At 44.9% G+C, this 16,561-nt stretch overlaps 1 protein-coding gene across 1 annotated transcript; it reads right to left on the reverse strand.

Annotated features, from left to right (window-relative positions):
* Positions 1-10,419: 10,419 nt before the first annotated feature.
* GPR50 (G protein-coupled receptor 50) lies at positions 10,420-15,245 on the reverse strand. Its single transcript, XM_003800937.2, has 2 exons — positions 14,921-15,245; positions 10,420-12,113 (listed from the first exon to the last, which is right to left on the reverse strand). The coding sequence occupies exons 1-2, from the start codon at positions 15,105-15,107 to the stop codon at positions 10,420-10,422; spliced, it is 1,881 nt and encodes a 626-aa protein (XP_003800985.1). The 5' UTR covers positions 15,108-15,245.
* Between the last annotated feature and the right edge of the window lie 1,316 nt (positions 15,246-16,561).

Consider the following 16,561-nt stretch of genomic DNA (forward strand, 5'->3'; position numbering starts at 1 on the left):
TACTCAAAAGAACAAAAATCATTCTACCACAAAGACTTCTGCACCAGTTTTATTGCAGCTCAGTACCTCTTTTAAAAACTTTTACATAATTAAGCCAGGTTTATCCATTGTACTCTACCTTTTTTAGACTTCAAAATATTGCAGAGGTACAAATGTTTTTGGTTACATGTCTTGATTTTGTTGTGCTAGAGTCGGGTTATAAGTGTGCCCATCACCTAGATAGTGCTCATTGTGCCTAGTAGGTACGTTTTCTCCCATCCCCTCCTCCCTGCTTGATTTCCACTGAGTTTTACTTCCCTCTGTGCACAGGTGTGCTCATCAGTTTATTCCAGTTTAATAGTGAGTACATGTGGTGTTCGTTTTTTCATTTCTGAGACTTCGCTTAGGATAATGGTCTCCAGTCCCATCCAAATTGTTGCAAAGGCCTAAATTCATCCTTCTTCATGGCTGAGTAGTACTCCATGGTGTACATATACAAAATTTTGCTAATCTACTTATGAATTGATGGGCACTTTGTTAATTCCACATATTTGCAATTGTGAACTGTGCTGCAATAAACATTCAAGTACAAGTGTCTTTTTGATAAAATGACTTCTTTTCCTTTGGGTAAATGCCTAGTAGTGGGATTGCTGGATCAAATGGTAGGTCTATTTTAAGTTCTTTAAGAAATATTCACATTGGGTGGTGCCTGTGGCTTAAAGGAGTAGGGTGCTGGCCCCATATGCCAGGGGTGGTAGGTTCAAACCCAGCCCCAGCCAAAAACTGGAAAAAAAAAAAGAAAGAAATATTCATACTGTTTTCCATAGGGAATTGTACTAATTTGCAGTCCCACCAACAGTGTATAAGCATACCTTTCTTTCTGCATCCACAATAGCATCTATTATTTCTGCACTTTTTAAGAAAAGCCATTTTAACAGGGGTAAGGTGATATCTCATTGTGGTTTTAGTTCATATTTCCCTAATAATTAGTGACTTTAAACATTTTTTTCAAATGTTTATTGGCCATTTTTCTATCTTCTCCTGAAAGAGGAGTCTCTTTCATGTCTTTTGCCCACTTTTGAATGGGGTTATTTGTTTTTCCTCACTGATTTGCTTTGAGTTCTTTGTAGATTCTTGTTATCAGCTCTTTAACAGATGTGAATATTTTCTCCCATTCTCTAGGCTATTTGTTCTGTTGATTAATTCCTTAGCTGTGCAGATGCCTTTTAATTGCTGTGATTGCCATTAGGGTATTTTTCATAAATTTTTTGCTTGGTCTGATATCTAGAAGAGTTTTTCCAACATTTTCTTCTTGTATTCCTGTGTAATTACACCTAATTTATGATTGTTTGTTTGTTTTTTCTTATTCATCTGAAACTTTTCCTTCTTTCTGGGATGATCTAGCAGCTGGTGTCTCTGGTCAGCCATCGCTGAAATTTAGTAGTCTTCCTTTTGATTAGCTTAAAGTCATCTGATGTGCAACCTTAATTACATCTGAGACACCCTTCACTTTTATTATGGTCTAGTGGCTATAAGCAAGTCAGAGGACCCACCACACTCAAGCCACAAAGATCATGGGAGACGTGAACACCAGGACGGGAGAATCTTTTATATTATAAAAAAAAAAAAATTCTGGGCATATAATAGTATATCTTTATAGGTATAAAGATGTTTTGATATAGATATACAATGTATAGTAATCAAACCAGGGTAATTGGGGTATCCACACCTCATCAGGCATGTATCATTTCTTTGTATTAAGAACATTCCAATTTTACTGTTTTGGTATATTAAAGTATATCCTAACTTACTGTGGGATTTGGGGGGGGGTGTTTATTTGTTTTTTGTTTTTTTAGACAGAATCTCACTCTGTTGTCCCAGGCTGGCGTGTCATGGTGTCATAGCCCACAGCAACCTCAAACTCTTGGGCTCAAGCAATCCTCCTGCCTCAGTCTCCTGAGTAGCTGGGTCTACAGACGCCTGCCACAATGCCTGGCTAGTTTCTCTATTTGTAGTAGAGACAGAGTCTCACTCTTGCTCAGGCTGATCTCAAACTCCTAAGCTCTAGCAACCTACGTGGGCCTCCCCCAAGTGCTAGGATTACAGTTATGAGCCACCACGCTCAGCTCAACTTACTGTTGGTTATTTTCACTTTGTTGTTCTAGCAAATATTGTTCATTTAATCTATCTAATTATATTTGTGTGTCCCTCGGCCATCCCTATTTTATCTCCCCCACTACCCTTCCCAGCCTCAGGTAACCATTATTCTATAGACTTTCTGTGTCCATGAGAGCAATCATTTTTAATATTTAGCTTCCACATATGAGTGAGAACATGCAAGATCTCTCTCTCTCTTTCTCTGTGATTGGCTTATTTCACTTAATATTCTCCAGTTCCATCCATGTTATTGCAAATGACAGGAATTCATTCTTTTTGTGGCTATATAATATTCAATTCTGGATATGTACCCCAATTTCTTTATCCATTCATCCACTGATGTACACTTGGGTTGACTCCAAATCTTGGTTATTGTGAATAGTGCTGCAATAAACATGGGAGTGCAGATAACTTTTTGATACTCTGAATTCCTTTCCTTTGGATATTTACTTAACAATGGGATTGCTGGGTCACATGGTAGTTCTATTTTAGCTTTTTGGCAAATCTTCACACTGTTCTCCATAGTGGTTGCACTAATTTTCATTCTCACCAATAGTGTATGAGGGCTCCCCTTTCACCACACCCTCACCAGTATTCATTATTGCCTGTCTTTTCGATGAAAGCCATTTTAACCAGGGTGAGATGATATTGCATTGTAGTTTTGATTTCAATTTCTCTGATGAGTAATGCTGTTGAGCATTTTTTCACATGCCTGTTATCCATTTGTCTGTCTTCTTTTGAGAAATGTCTATGCAGATCCTTTGCCCATTTTTAAATCAGATAATTTTATTTTTCTATTGAATTGTTGGAGCTCCTTATATATTATAGTTATTAATCCTTTGTCAGATAAGTAATCTGCAAATAATTTCTACCATTCTGTGGGTTGTGTCTTCATTTTGTTGAGTACTTCCTTTGTTGTGCAAAAGCTTTTTAGCTCAATATTATTCCATTTGTCATATTTTGCTTTGGTTACCTGTGCTTTGGGTGTGTTATTCAAGAAGTCCTTACCCAGTCCTTACCTTGTTTGAACAAGGGAATCTTGAAACTCACCTTAGAATTCTGCCTATCACAATTAGCATTCATGTACGAGCAAAATTATAAGAAGCAGGGAAAAGAACAGCCATCAAGGAAATAAACAGTACTGAGGAAGGAACAGCATGACAACTACTAGAACTCACATCAGACTGTAAGAAACTTAAGTGCCAGCCAATCCAGATGCAGAGATGTCATTGAACATCTAAGATATTCAGCAGTGATTCTAGATAGACTACACCTTAGAAGTGGGGAACTTCTAGATGAAGGGTAAAAGTTATTCTTGGCCCACTCCACCAAAACATAAACCTCAGAAGGATCTAGCTAATGTGCACTAAACTAACTGCTAAAATAAAATTTAAAATTATTTAAGCATAAAATAATAAGCGTTGTCAAGGATGTGGAGAAACGGGAACATGCATGTATTGCCAGTGGGAAAGTAAAATGATTCATCCATTGTGGAAACAGTATGGCATTTCCTTAAAAAATACAAACATGGGGCCAGGCACGGTGGCTCACGCCTGTAATCCCAGCACTCTGGGAAGCTAAGGTGGGTGGATTGCCTGAGCTCACCAGTTCAAGCCTGAGCAAGAGTAAGACCCTGTCTCTAAAAATAGCTGGGCATTGTGGCAGGCACCTGTAGTCCCAGCTACTTGGGAGGCTGAGGCAAGAGAACTGCTTAAGCTCAAGAATTTGAGGTTGCTGTAAGCTGTGATGCTATGGCACTCTACTAAAGGTGACAAACTGAGACTCTATCTCAAAAAAAAAAAAATACACACACACACAGAGAATTACCATATGATCCAGCAATTCCACTTCTGAGCGTATACTCAAAAGAATTGAAAGCAAAGACTAAAACAATTATTTGTACAACAATGTCCATAGCATTATTATTCATAATACCCAAAAGGTGAAAACAACCCAAATGATGTTCATCAGTGGATGTATGAATAAACAAAATGTGGAGTGTACATGTGTGTATGTACGTAAACAGAAAATTATTCAACCTTAAAAATTAATAGAATTCTGGTACGTATTGCAACGTGGATGCACCTTGAAAAGGTTATGCTAAGTGAAAGAAATCAGATGTAAAAAAATCACATATTGTGTAATTCCATTTATATGAAATATCCAGAGGATAAATCCATAGTCACAGAAAGATTAGTGATCCCTCTGGGGGGATGAGGGAATGGGGAATGACCACTGATGGTTACAGGGCTTTAGGGGGGTGATGAAAATATTTGGGAATCGGATAATGGTGGTAGTGATGGCACCACTTTGTGAATATACTGAAAATGCTGAACTGAACACTTTAGATAATGGATTTCATGGTATATAAATTATGTCTCAACAAAAATATATATCTCAAAAAGATAGAGAAATAGATTTACTATAGAAATCATTCCCCTTTCCCTCTTCCCCCCCACCCCACTTGAATATACTTATGTTTTTCTCTCGTGTGAATTTTACCTAAGAAATGCAAACAATGTAGCCTGATCATTTGTACCCTCATATTAATCTGAATGTTTTTAAAAGATATTATTAAAACATATGTGTCTTTTCATATACTCATTTTTGTTTCAACAAAATTCTATACCATTTTACTATATGTTTTTTCATATTAATATAGATTGGAGCTATTCCACATCATTAACTTTTTGTGAAACTTTTTTTAAAAGAACTGCTGATACATCCAACAACACAGATGCATCTGAAAAACATAATGTTTAACAAAAGAAGTTAGACCCAAAACATCCATACTATTGTCCCTCGTATATGAAGTACAGGCAAACTTGATCTGTGATAATAGAGGTTCAAATATTGATTAATTATGAAGGAGGTATTGACTAAGCTTGGGCATGAAAGAGCCTTCAGGGGTCCTATAAATGTCTATATCTTCATCTACATGGTGGTTATCAAGATATGCACAGATGCCAAAAGCCATTTAACTGTACAATTAATATGTGTGCATCTGTGTATATATATGGTATAATTGATTAAATTAAAAACTAATGTGGTGTTGGTGCAAAGATAGATGAATAAACTGATGGAATAGACAGTCCAGAAACATGCAGATTTTAATATATGATCACCTAATTGACAATAGATTCTCTACTGCAATTCAGTGGGGCAAAAGATGGTCTTTTCAATAAATGGTGATAGAATGAGAATATGAACCTTGGCTGTATAAAAATTTGACTTTGACCCCTCAAACTCACACCATATACAAAGATTAACTTGAGATGGAATACAGACTTAAATGTGAAAGGCAAAACAATAAAGTTTTCAAATGAAAAAATAGGAGGATATGGTCATTATATTAATCAGAAACTTCTTAAATGCAAAGCACAGCCATAAAAGAAGAAAGTGATAAATTGGACTTCATAGGATTATGGCTCATCAAAAGACACAATTAAGAGAACATGAAAGTGCACCACAGACTGAGAGAAGATATTCACAAAATAAATTCTCTCTCTTATCTAGCTATAGGCCAGTATGAAAAAGAAAGAAACCTTAAGATTAAAATGGTCAAAATATTTGTTCAGGGCCTTCATTACAAAAAGATATCTAAATGATCAAAACTCATCTGAAAAGATGGCTGACATCATTGTTCATTAAAGAAATGCAAACTGAAGCCACAATGAAATAACACTAGACACCCACTACAATTGCTAACATTAAAAAGATTGAAAATATTAAATGTTGGCAAGAATGTGGAATACCTGGAAATTTTAGACATTGCTGGTAAGAATGTAAATTTCTTCAACAGTTTTGGGAAAAAATCACTAGTGTCAATTAAAACTAAAGACACATATACTCATGACTAGTATGATGTATTTCCAAGAGCAACGAGTGTATATATGCCACCAAAAGACATGTACAAGAATGTTCATGACAGCTTGCTTGCCCCAAACTAGGAAACAGCCAAATGTCTCACCCACAGTAGAATGGCTAAGAAGGTGTCATCCAATGGAGTTATATACAGTGATAAAAGAGAATGAACTACTTTCACCCAAAGTAACATGGACAGATCTCATAAAGTAACGAGCAGAATAAGGGGAACACAAAAGAGAACATTCTGTATATTTCCATTTAAATGAAGTTCAAGAACTGGCAAAATTATTCTGGAATGAGAGAATGTTCTGAGGTGTTAGAAATGTTTTATATCTTGGTGTGTGTGGTGTTTACAAGGGTGTATATACATATATGTAAAAATTGATTGAGTGTTATATAGAGGCAGAACTCTACACTGAAGTTGTGTACTTTACTGTGTATAACATTATGCCTTAATACATACAATATTAAATTTAAAACGTGCACAAAAATAGAAGCACTTTTATAGTAGTTTCGTATTGGAAACAACTCAACTGCCCCTCAGCAGTAGAATCAATAAATATATTGTGATGGAGTCATACGGTAGAGTCCCATATTAAAATGAAAAATAACAAATTACTAATGCAAAAGCATGGATGAATCTCAATGACGATATGGAGCAAAGTAAGCTCGACTAGCATGTGACCCAGCACTTCCACTCCTAGGTATATATCCAAAAGGATTAAGAGCAGGAACTCAGATAAACGCTGCTATCAATTCTCATAGCAGCATTATTCACAGTAACCAAAAGTGAAAACCACCCAAATGTCCATCGACAGATAAATGAATAAACAAAACCTGGTATATCCATACAACGGAATGCTATTCAGCGATAGAAAATGAGGTTCTGCTACATGCTATGACATGGGTAGACCTTAAAGACATTATGCTAAGCGAAAGAAGCCAGACACGAAAGGACCCACATTATATTATTCCACTTCTATCAAGTACTACAAATAGGCGAATTCAGGGAGACAGAGAGTGAAGTAGTGATTACCAGGGCTAGAGAGAAGGGAATGGGGAGTCATTATTTAATCAGCGCAGAGTTTTCATTTGGGATGACAAAGAAGTTCTGGAATGACTAGTGGTGATGATTATACAACAGGGTGAATGACTTAATGCCACTGAATTGCACACTTAAAAATGGCTAAAATGAGCAATTTTATGTTCTATTTTATCACAATTTTTTTAAAAGAAGTTCAACACAGAAAAACATACCGTGTGATTCCATTTATATGCGTTTCCAGAAGAGGCAGAATTAGTGTGCTGTGAGGTCAGGATGGTGTTGCCTTTGGATGGGGTATTGATCAGAAGGGAGCCCGTCTATATCTCGGCCGGAGCGATAGTTACTGGATGTATACATGTGTAAAACAGTCTCTTGCCATCACTTTACGGTATATAAACTATATTTCCATTTTTAAAAGAAAAGAAAAAACTCTCACATCTGGGGAAAACCGTAATTTACAAGTTGCTTGCATTTCTTTAACCCTTCAATTATGCAGATTTAGGCCCACCTGGAGGCAGAGTGTCTCTTCCAGGAAGTCAGCAAATGGGCTGTTAGGGTCTCACTGATCTAAAGCCAGAAGCTCTGCATTTATTCCAGGGATTCAGAGATTCAGCTTCAAGTTTTCGTCACTCACAGTGGGTGGGGTAAGTCAGAAATGTGTTTACCAGGCTTCTGGGGGTTTTGAGGATGGAAGAGAGTAGGATGAGGGATGTGGGGCAGAGAGAGAAACGTTTCTGGGCCGGGAGTGCACTGACGGGGCGCCAGGCTGGACTTGCTGCTTGCTCCTGCGTGAGTGCTTCTGGGCACAGCGTGGTGGGCAACTTTGAAGACAGCTCCCAGGAAATGAGCAGAAGTGGCCGAGGCAGCTGCTTTGAAGAGACTTGGTGTAACTTCAGGCACCGGGGACAAAATATGGGACAACATTGTAATAAGGGCAGATACTTTTACTTGCCTTTCCCATCTCCTTTCAAAACCCTGCACTCTGGAAGCCTCTGGAAAAATGGCAGTTTGGAGCGTCGGAACACAGCACCTGTTGGTTTGGACACTTGCAATCTCACCCAAAGCAACTCCTGGGGTGTGGGTGCAGAGGAGGAACCTGGACTGTTAACCAGTTTGTAAGCACATGAGTAAGCACCCTTTGGAGGTATTTAGGAATACCTGACAAAAGTTCCGCTTAGGGTACAGCCAGTCTGACGTCCAGCAGTCATGCTGGAAGGGTTCAAAGGGACTCAGGCATTAAGTTAAGATGACCTCAGTCCATGCTCACAGGCTGGCAAAGGCTGGAGAGAACAACTATTTGTGTGAAACCCTGTGTCTATATTCATATGTATATGTGAAGTGTGCATATAATTAGGAAATTGGTGTCTTGCGGTGTATTATTTTGAATCCATCTTGATTTCTACTGAGCACTGTATTTTGAGCATTTCCATGTTGTCAGAGAGTCTATTGGCATATTCCTAAGATCGGGAGACTTGTCCAGTAGCTAGGGTCCCGGCACCCACAGCCCAGCTGGAGAGCAAACCACTTACCCTTAGGCTCCCCTACCTGTCCCTCTCTCCACTGCTTCTTGAGTTCTGTTCCTTGGTTCTAGCAGCCTCCGGTTGTGACATTATTGAGGCCTGGCTTGACTCCTTCCAGGGAGGTAAAGAGGGTCCTGTTTTCAGAAGCCATGGCAAGCACGATCCAGAAGTCCCAGAGCAGGTCAGTCATTCAGTGTTGACCCACTAGTGAGAACACAGCAAGCCCAGTGGGCCTCCTCCTCACCCCCACCCGGCCTCTCCCGGGTTTGCTAAGTAAAGAAATTGATGTGAGAAGGGTCAAGGAATTTGCCATGGGATTCAGCAAGCTCACAGCTTGATGGAAGTTGAGCCTAAATCTTCTGATCCCCCAAGGTCAATGCTTTTCCACCCCTCACCCTCTACACCCTTCCCACAAGTAACTCTGGTGGAAGAAATGAATTTATCTATAAATCCCACACTAAAGCCACAAAAATTGCTTTTATTTAATTGCTAGCACAAATACAGAATAGAATTAAGGCAGTGTAATACATTTCCACTTATTCTTACAAGCTGTAAACTTTGCTTAAAGTGTCAACTTGAATCAACAATTGAAATTTTTATTAAAAGCAGGGTTTTTTTTTCCCTTGAATTCTAGAGCAAAGTCATTCCCTGGGCTGTCAAGTGTGCTGATACAAGACATTACAACTTAAGGCATATCATTGAACTTCAGCCAAGCTTGGGGAGATTGGCTGGTGTTGGCATCTCTTCCTTCCCCCCACCCCAGCCGGGAGGTGAGAGGGACAAGGCATTTGGAGGAACACTCAGTAACAATTGCCACAGCAGTACTACATTCGCTTCTGGCTGTCAATTACTACATCAAACTCCCTCTTAAATGAAAATTAAAGTAAAAACTGTAAAAAAAAATCAGGCTGCTTAAAAAAATCTCTGCAGTAAAGAGTAGTGATGATTTATAATATTAAAAACATGACTGGTTGATCCTAGCAACCATAAGTTGGGGTTTCAAGAAAAAGAAACTAGTTTATGAATGGATTTGTTTCTCCAGAACTAAAAAAACAAAAATCCTGGTAAATAGTAAAAAGGGTAAATACTTACAAATCAGATAAAAACATAATTTGCAACCATGTTTGACTGTAAATGTTACCACCAATGTTTGGATTTTCACAAGATAGAAATTATTTAGTGTAACCATATCTTTTCCTTTTGCCATTTGGTCTCATTGGCATAAAAATTTATTTTAATAAGAACTTATCAAATTGTATTCTTCAGATATTGGTCATACATTGTGCTGAAATTTAGAACATAACTTGCAAGTCCTTGTACTTGGTTGCAACTACTTTTCTGACTGCCATTGAAAGTATAATATAGAGTTACACATTTGAAAGCATAGAGCTGTGTAATCGCATTGACTTGACCACAATACACCTTTACCGTGCGCATGCAACTCCTCCCCCACCCCTCAGGAATGGGAGAGAAAAGCAGGAACAAGGCAGAGGAAGTGCCAAAAGGGGACAGACAGTGGGAAAATCAAAGTCAAAAACTTAAGGATTCACTGAGGTCTGAAAGTCAACCATAGAAAAGGAAGGCTCAGAACAACAGATGTCAAACTTGAGGGAATTTGGTCTCTAAACTAGCAAGCGCGCGCGCGCGCACACACACACACACACACACACACACACACACTTCTTTAGAGCACATTGCGTAAAGGAGGAGTATGCCTAAAGGCAGGTGTAGCTGTGGGTCAGTGTCTGCATGGCTCTGCGTGTAAATGCAGTTAAGGTATCTTACTTTGGATTACATATGCAAAACAAAGTGGAAAGGGGACCTCAACCTGGCCACCCACCAGAGCCTTGTTCACACAGCCATTTCATCCGAATCATCTTCACCATCAAAGTCAATAACCACAACCTCTCGGTAATCACTGGCAGCACTGGTGACTATAGTAGTAGGGACAGGAAGGTCAATCATGGCATCAGGCTCAGGGAGGTCAGTGATGATGGTAGGCTCAGGGTAGCTGGTGGCAGCGATCTTAGGACGGTAGGAGGTGGAGAGCTCAGGGTGGCCAGCAGCAGCAGGCCTAGAGGGGCTGGTGGTGGCAGCCTCAGGGTGACCAATGACAGCAGGCTCAGGATAGTCAGCAGTGGTGGGCTCAGGGTGGCTAGTGGTACGCTTGGTGTAGCCAGTGGTGGGTTTAGGATGGCTGGTGGCAGAACTGAAGGCAGACTTGGAGTGGCTGGTAGCAGAGACATGGCGACCAATGATTGGCTTGAGGTGGCTGGACGCAGCTTTGTAATGGACAGAGTCACCTTTGAAATGGACAGAGGCAGGCTTCAAATGTCCAGATTCACCCTTGAAGCGGACAGACACAGGCTTAGGGTAGACAATGCCAGACTTGGGGTGACCAGAGGCAGGCTTGGAATGGCTAAAGGCAGGCTTGTGGTGGCTAGAGGCAGGCTTGCGGTAGGCATATCTGGAATGGGGCTTGGGGTGGCTAGAGGCAGGTTCAGGGTGGCCAGAAGCAGGTTCAGGGTGGCCAGGGGCAGGTTCAGGGTGGCCAGAAGCAGGTTCAGGGTGGCCAGGGGCAGGTTCAGGGAGGCCAGCTGCAGCATCGCCAGGTAGTGGAATATTCCGGGCATTCGGGGGGATTTCCTCCACAGGACAGGCACTGGCACGATCTTGTTCTCGAGCTTGTTCACGGGCTAGGTCGCGGGCACGGGCACGGGCACGGGCCAGGGCGCGAGCCTCCCTTGCCTCACGAATATCAGTGATGAGGCCAGAGACAAACAGGATAGGGTGCCGCAGAGCATGGAAGATGGTCCAGTATTCGCGTCGGAAATTCTCATTGAGGAGCCCATAGATCACAGGGTTGAGACAGCTACTGAGGTAGGCTATGAAGTAGGCTGCAAGATAAAGCCAGTTGGGGATCTTGCTTGCCATCTCCTTCGGACCGACAGCCACCAAGACAGTGAGCACGTTGATAGGGCACCAGCACACTGCAAAGAGGAGGAAGATCACAAACATAGTTAGAAAATTGCGAAACTCAGCCAGTTGGTTGTCAGGATTCTGTCCAGCAGGGGCACGGGCCGCCCGCACTTTCATCCAGATCCTCATGTAGCAAAAGCCCACTATGAGGAGAGGGAGGACGAAGTGGATGCAGACGATGGTCACAGCAAAGACAGAGTTGTCCAGATAGTTGAAGACGCAGGTGTAGGTGCGAGGATCGTATTCGATGACACCAATGTATGTGTTGGGCAGGACAGCCAGGACGGTCGTGATCCAGGTGATCACCAGGTAGATGCAGGTATTACGCACGCTGAAGATCCGCTCATACTGGAGGCTGTGGCAGATGTAGCAGTAACGGTTGATGGCAATTGCCATGATATTGAAGATGGAGCCAACCACAGTGAGCCCTGTGATGAACCCGACTATCTGGCACTGGAAATGGCCCAGATCCCAACCCCCAATGGTCATGGCATGTAGGATCAGAGGATAGGGGTAGACGGCCACCAGCATATCGGCTGCAGAGAGGCTGACCACGAAGATGTTACCTGAAAAACATATGGGGGGGACAAGGGGGAAAGAAACAGAAGAATAATGGTTAAAGTACGGAAATCTACAAATTTAAGGTGGAGGAAAAGACCAGTCAGCTTAGTGACCACAACACATTTTGTTTTTATTTACAAGCAGGTCCTGAGTGATTCTGACACACAGCCAGGTTTAGGAGACCTATTCTTTTCCTCCCTTTTTTCCTTTCAAGCAATGTCATCTCTGTTCTGAGAAAAAAGAAAACGTAAAACAGAGAGCTGTGAGCACAAAAGCCGTGTAAGGAGCCTTTCACACTCAGACAAGGAGAAAAACAAAGTGCAAACTTTTGCAGTGGAGGAGGGAGGAGGGAGAGGGGAACAGAGGTAAGCTAGATAGAGTTGTCCTTAGGAAGCAGGCTGGGAAGTAGGGGGCAAAAGCAGAGACTCAAGCGGTGTCAGGAAGCCTCAACCTATTTTTTTTTTTAAAGATAAATTAGCCATCTTCCCTCTCTTGCCTAGCATTGTTTTTATAACAAACACATATGTAGGGAGAATGTTCTGGAAAAGGGCATTAGGGGACATTTTCCTACACAGTCGTTTGCATTGTGATCAGACAGTAACCTATGACCTAGTCTCCTTAAATTCTTACCATTTCCAAGGTAACGTGAGAGTAACAACTGAGGGGAAACCCTGTAAAATTTAGTCTGGAACCAAAGAAGCAGTAAGCAGGAAAAGAAAGAAAGAAAGAAAGGAAACTTGCCGCAGGGATTAACAGAACTACCTGTTTCATGCCCTGTCCACGAACAGAGCCGCGCGCTGGCAAGGTCAGCGCCCTGCGCAGAGCTCTCAGCTGCAGCCCTGAGCTTTACTGGAGCCCACCAGCTAAACAGGAAAGTGAGGGGTGTCCCCCACCCCTGTCCTGTAGGGCAGCTATAGGAACGTTTTTGTAAAAGCTTTCACAAAAAAGGAGAAGAAAGAGGCCAAGTGCCGGCGCAGAGCCCTCCTTTTTTGGAAACACCTAGTTGCTAATTAGCAATAGTTTGGGAAAATATTGCCCTTAATGTTGGACTGGGAGAAAATCAGCGCCTTTTAAAAGGGCAAAGGTACCGCTCCTTCTGCCTCCTTCCGCCAGTGCTGCCACGACCCGGCCTCAGCGCTTCCTACCTTAGAGGGTCTTTGTAGGGTTTCCCTCAAAGTAATGAATTCAGGTTAGAAAAGACAGACAGACATAAGAAAAGAGAAGTGCGGGCGCGCGCGCAGTCTTAAAAACAAAACCACAACCGTGAAAAACTTTTATTTGAATTACAGAATGAAGGGAAGAGAAGAAGAAAAATAAAGGAAATGAGAAAGATAAGGAAAATGGGTTTCGCGCCCACGGCTCCGTGGGTCGGCACCTCACTGGACCGCGCGGTGAAGGTGAGATCCAAGTTCGTGGCCCCTGGTCTCTGGGGTACGAAGGAGAAATCAGACACACCCACCAGACTTTGGAAAAAAACTTTTAATGGCTATGTGCCCGTGAGTGCGTTTTGAAACGTGCGATTTTCGGGACTCCTAGTCCAAGCAGAGTAGACCTCCACACCCCTGCCCCGCGCGGGTCCAGTCGGTCTCAGAACCTCTCGGAAACCCCTAGTCCTGCAGCCCCAGCCCCAGCCCGAGTGGAGCCTGTGGCAGAGACCCCGAGGCGGCGCCGCTGCCGCCACCCTTCCGCGGCCAGAGCGCGGACTTTCGGCCGCTTTCCCTTTCCCCATCCCTCCAAAGCCCTCTCCCGCCCAACCTGCAAATCCCGCTATCGGCTTAGCGGTGGCTGCGGCTGCATCTCTGCCACAGGTCGCAGCGCCCATATCCTCTCTGGCTACAAGCTTTGCTCTCCCCTGGCCGCCTCCGCTCCGCACCGGCTGGCAGCTGGAGTTGTCCGCCTCGCGGCTCCCGGACCCCAGCCCTTTGCAGTCTCTCTGAATCCCCTCTATCGCCCCTCTGAGCTTTCCTGCCACCCTCCCGCCATCCCTACACGGTTTCGCTGCCTAATATCCCCTGCCCCTGCCTCCGAGATGCCAAGATCGCGAACCTCTCCGCCGCCCTGCGACCCCCAGTGCCCGGCTTACGGACCTCGGGATCTCCGCTGCTGCAGCCGCTGTAGCTGCCACCTCCTGCGGCGTCTGGCCGGCAGCTCGCCTCGCTCCGCCGTGCGCCCTGGGACGAGCGAACAGAGCTCGGCTCCGGCGTGCTCAGACCTCCCCGCTCCACACTCAGGCGCTGGGGGTCTGCGCTTTGCCGCCGGGGAGCCACCCGGGAGCTGCCTGTGACAGCCCCGGAGCCCCAGGTCCGTGGCGAGCGCGGTAGGGCACCGCCGCGGCATTGCGCTCCGGTAAGCGCTGCCGCGGCGAACGCGAACTTCACTTTCACCGAGCGGGCGGCAGCCCGGGTGATCCCTCCGCATCAGTTCGGTCAGAGCTGCCTTGGCGCCGCCACCCCTGCAGCGTCCGGCTTGGCTTGGTGAATCCAGGCGGCCGCCAGGCTTTGCGGTGGGTGCCGGATCCCTCCACATCGGGCTCCCAACCGGACAGGAATCAGCAGGCTGCCGCTCACCGCGGCAACCCAGGCTTTGCCCTTCGATGCCCAGAGCTAATTCTGAGCTCCCTTAGCCTTGAGAAGCTCCAATTTTCAGTGCCCCGGCAAAATATCACCCCCCACCAGGCTCTCGGGGTATTTGGAGGCTGGGACGTTCAAAGTGAGAACACTGCCCATGGGTTTCCTATTCGGGGACATCCGAACTACCACCCAAGGGGTTGCAAGCCGCTGCAATTGGGTAGGGAGAAGGAAGGGTAGCTTACCAGTGTTTCGGAGCTTCTTGTTCTTTGTCACAGCCAGGATGACCATGGAGTTGCCGATCAGGTCAACGACAACGTTAACAACCATTGCGCAGAACATAAAGGTGATTAGAGCTGGTGGGTAGTCTGGCTGGGGCCCCATACAGCCGATACAGGTAGATGGGGTAGGAACCACCAGGGTAGGCTCCATGTTGCTGCCTGAGACCGTTAAGATCCCCCAACAGGCTCAGAATCACCGGGCAAGTCAAAACAGTGAACACCTGCTCCGACACCCGGAGCTCCAGGAAAGCGTGCCTTCCTCTCCGACAGCCAGAGAGCAAATGACAGCGGCGCGCCCCCTCCCGTTGAGCTTTTAAAGCCTCGAGAGGCGGCTGGCCACGCCCCAAACCCCTCCCCCTGACCAATCAGATCTCTCCAACCACTCTCCGCTTCGGTTACTACCTCTTCGTGGACAAATCCTAATAGTGATGTACTCTTGCTTCCGACTGCCTTGTATGTGCATCCCCTCTCTCCAACCTGCCCCTCCCGCACCCCAGGTACTTTGCAACGTCACTAGCTTGGAATCCACCTCCCTCTCCCCACCAGCTGCTGCTCAGCGGTTTCTAGCAAGCAGTTCTCCCTCCTGGTTCCAATGTAAACACCTGAAAAGAGATGTAGCTTGCAGAACAGGAGCATGGGGTCTTTCTTGGAGTCCAGTGTCAGCCCAAGCCAGTTCGCAGTCGTTAGCAGGGTGTTAGCGGACAGCCAGTGACCCCTCAAAACCTAGATCATCACTCCTGCAGTTTCCTTGAGAAGCGCATCCTTTGCCTTCTCTGCGCCGCGGGAAACAGGAGGCTAGTGCTTGGGGGCTCTCACCCCAAATCTGGATTCTGATTTCTAGGGAATTTATCCCCACTCTCAACTTCCCTGCTCCTGGCCCACCTGGAGCCGCTTGGCCGCTAGCGGCAGCGGCAAGCAACCGCTCAGTCCGGTCCGGATCTTAAAGAGATGTACCCTAAGCCCGACTCTGGGATCGGGGAGTAGATCTACAGCCCGGGGACTAAAAGGCAGCTGATGTCCGCTAGGTCCTCAGCTTTAGGGAGAACGAGATCGGAACCCTTCCCAGCTGCAGGAACCTCGGTGGCGGGAGCTAAGGGGATGTTTTGGAAAAAAGAAAACCGGGCAAGAAAGCCCTTCTCTTGGACTGCCGTTTCTTGAAAAACCTCGGGGTGAATGGCTCTGGCTCCTCTCCCGTCCTAGGGTGCTCCGCACTCTCTACTGGGTGGTGCAGGACAGTCAGGCAGGCTAGGGGAACTGCGCCGCAGCGGCGGGAAGGGCGCAGAGGTGCCGGGCGGGCTGCAAAGCCAAGAAGCCGCTAGCAGACCGGCGGCCACCTCCCCCCGTCCTAGTCGGAATTTATCTGAGTCTTTCTCGGTTCTCATCCCCAGCGGAGGGTCTCATTTCGACCCAATCCCTGTCAGACCACCTCCTCACCAAGAGGATTTCCCTCCGCAGGCTCCCGGGTTCCCTATAGTGCGCCAGGCTCTCGCAGCGCTCGGACCACGGAAAATTCGACCGTTTGGGCTAAACTACAGGGGTGCAATTTGGACTTACTCCCTTATCAATGTTGCTCCCGGGAGTGAATTTCTGCTTGCTACTAAAAGT

Source organism: Otolemur garnettii, unplaced genomic scaffold (assembly GCF_000181295.1).
Source record: "Otolemur garnettii isolate 467f Iridium unplaced genomic scaffold, OtoGar3 scaffold00190, whole genome shotgun sequence".
Classification (NCBI taxonomy): domain Eukaryota; kingdom Metazoa; phylum Chordata; class Mammalia; order Primates; family Galagidae; genus Otolemur; species Otolemur garnettii.

Excerpts from the sequence above, each read along its gene's own strand:
- GPR50 (XM_003800937.2), bottom strand. The coding sequence starts at position 15,107 with ATGGAGCCTACCCTGGTGGTTCCTACCCCATCTACCTGTATCGGCTGT. Across the intron at positions 12,114-14,920 it reads CAAGAAGCTCCGAAACACTG|GTAACATCTTCGTGGTCAGC; the intron begins GTAAGCTACCCT and ends TATGTTTTTCAG.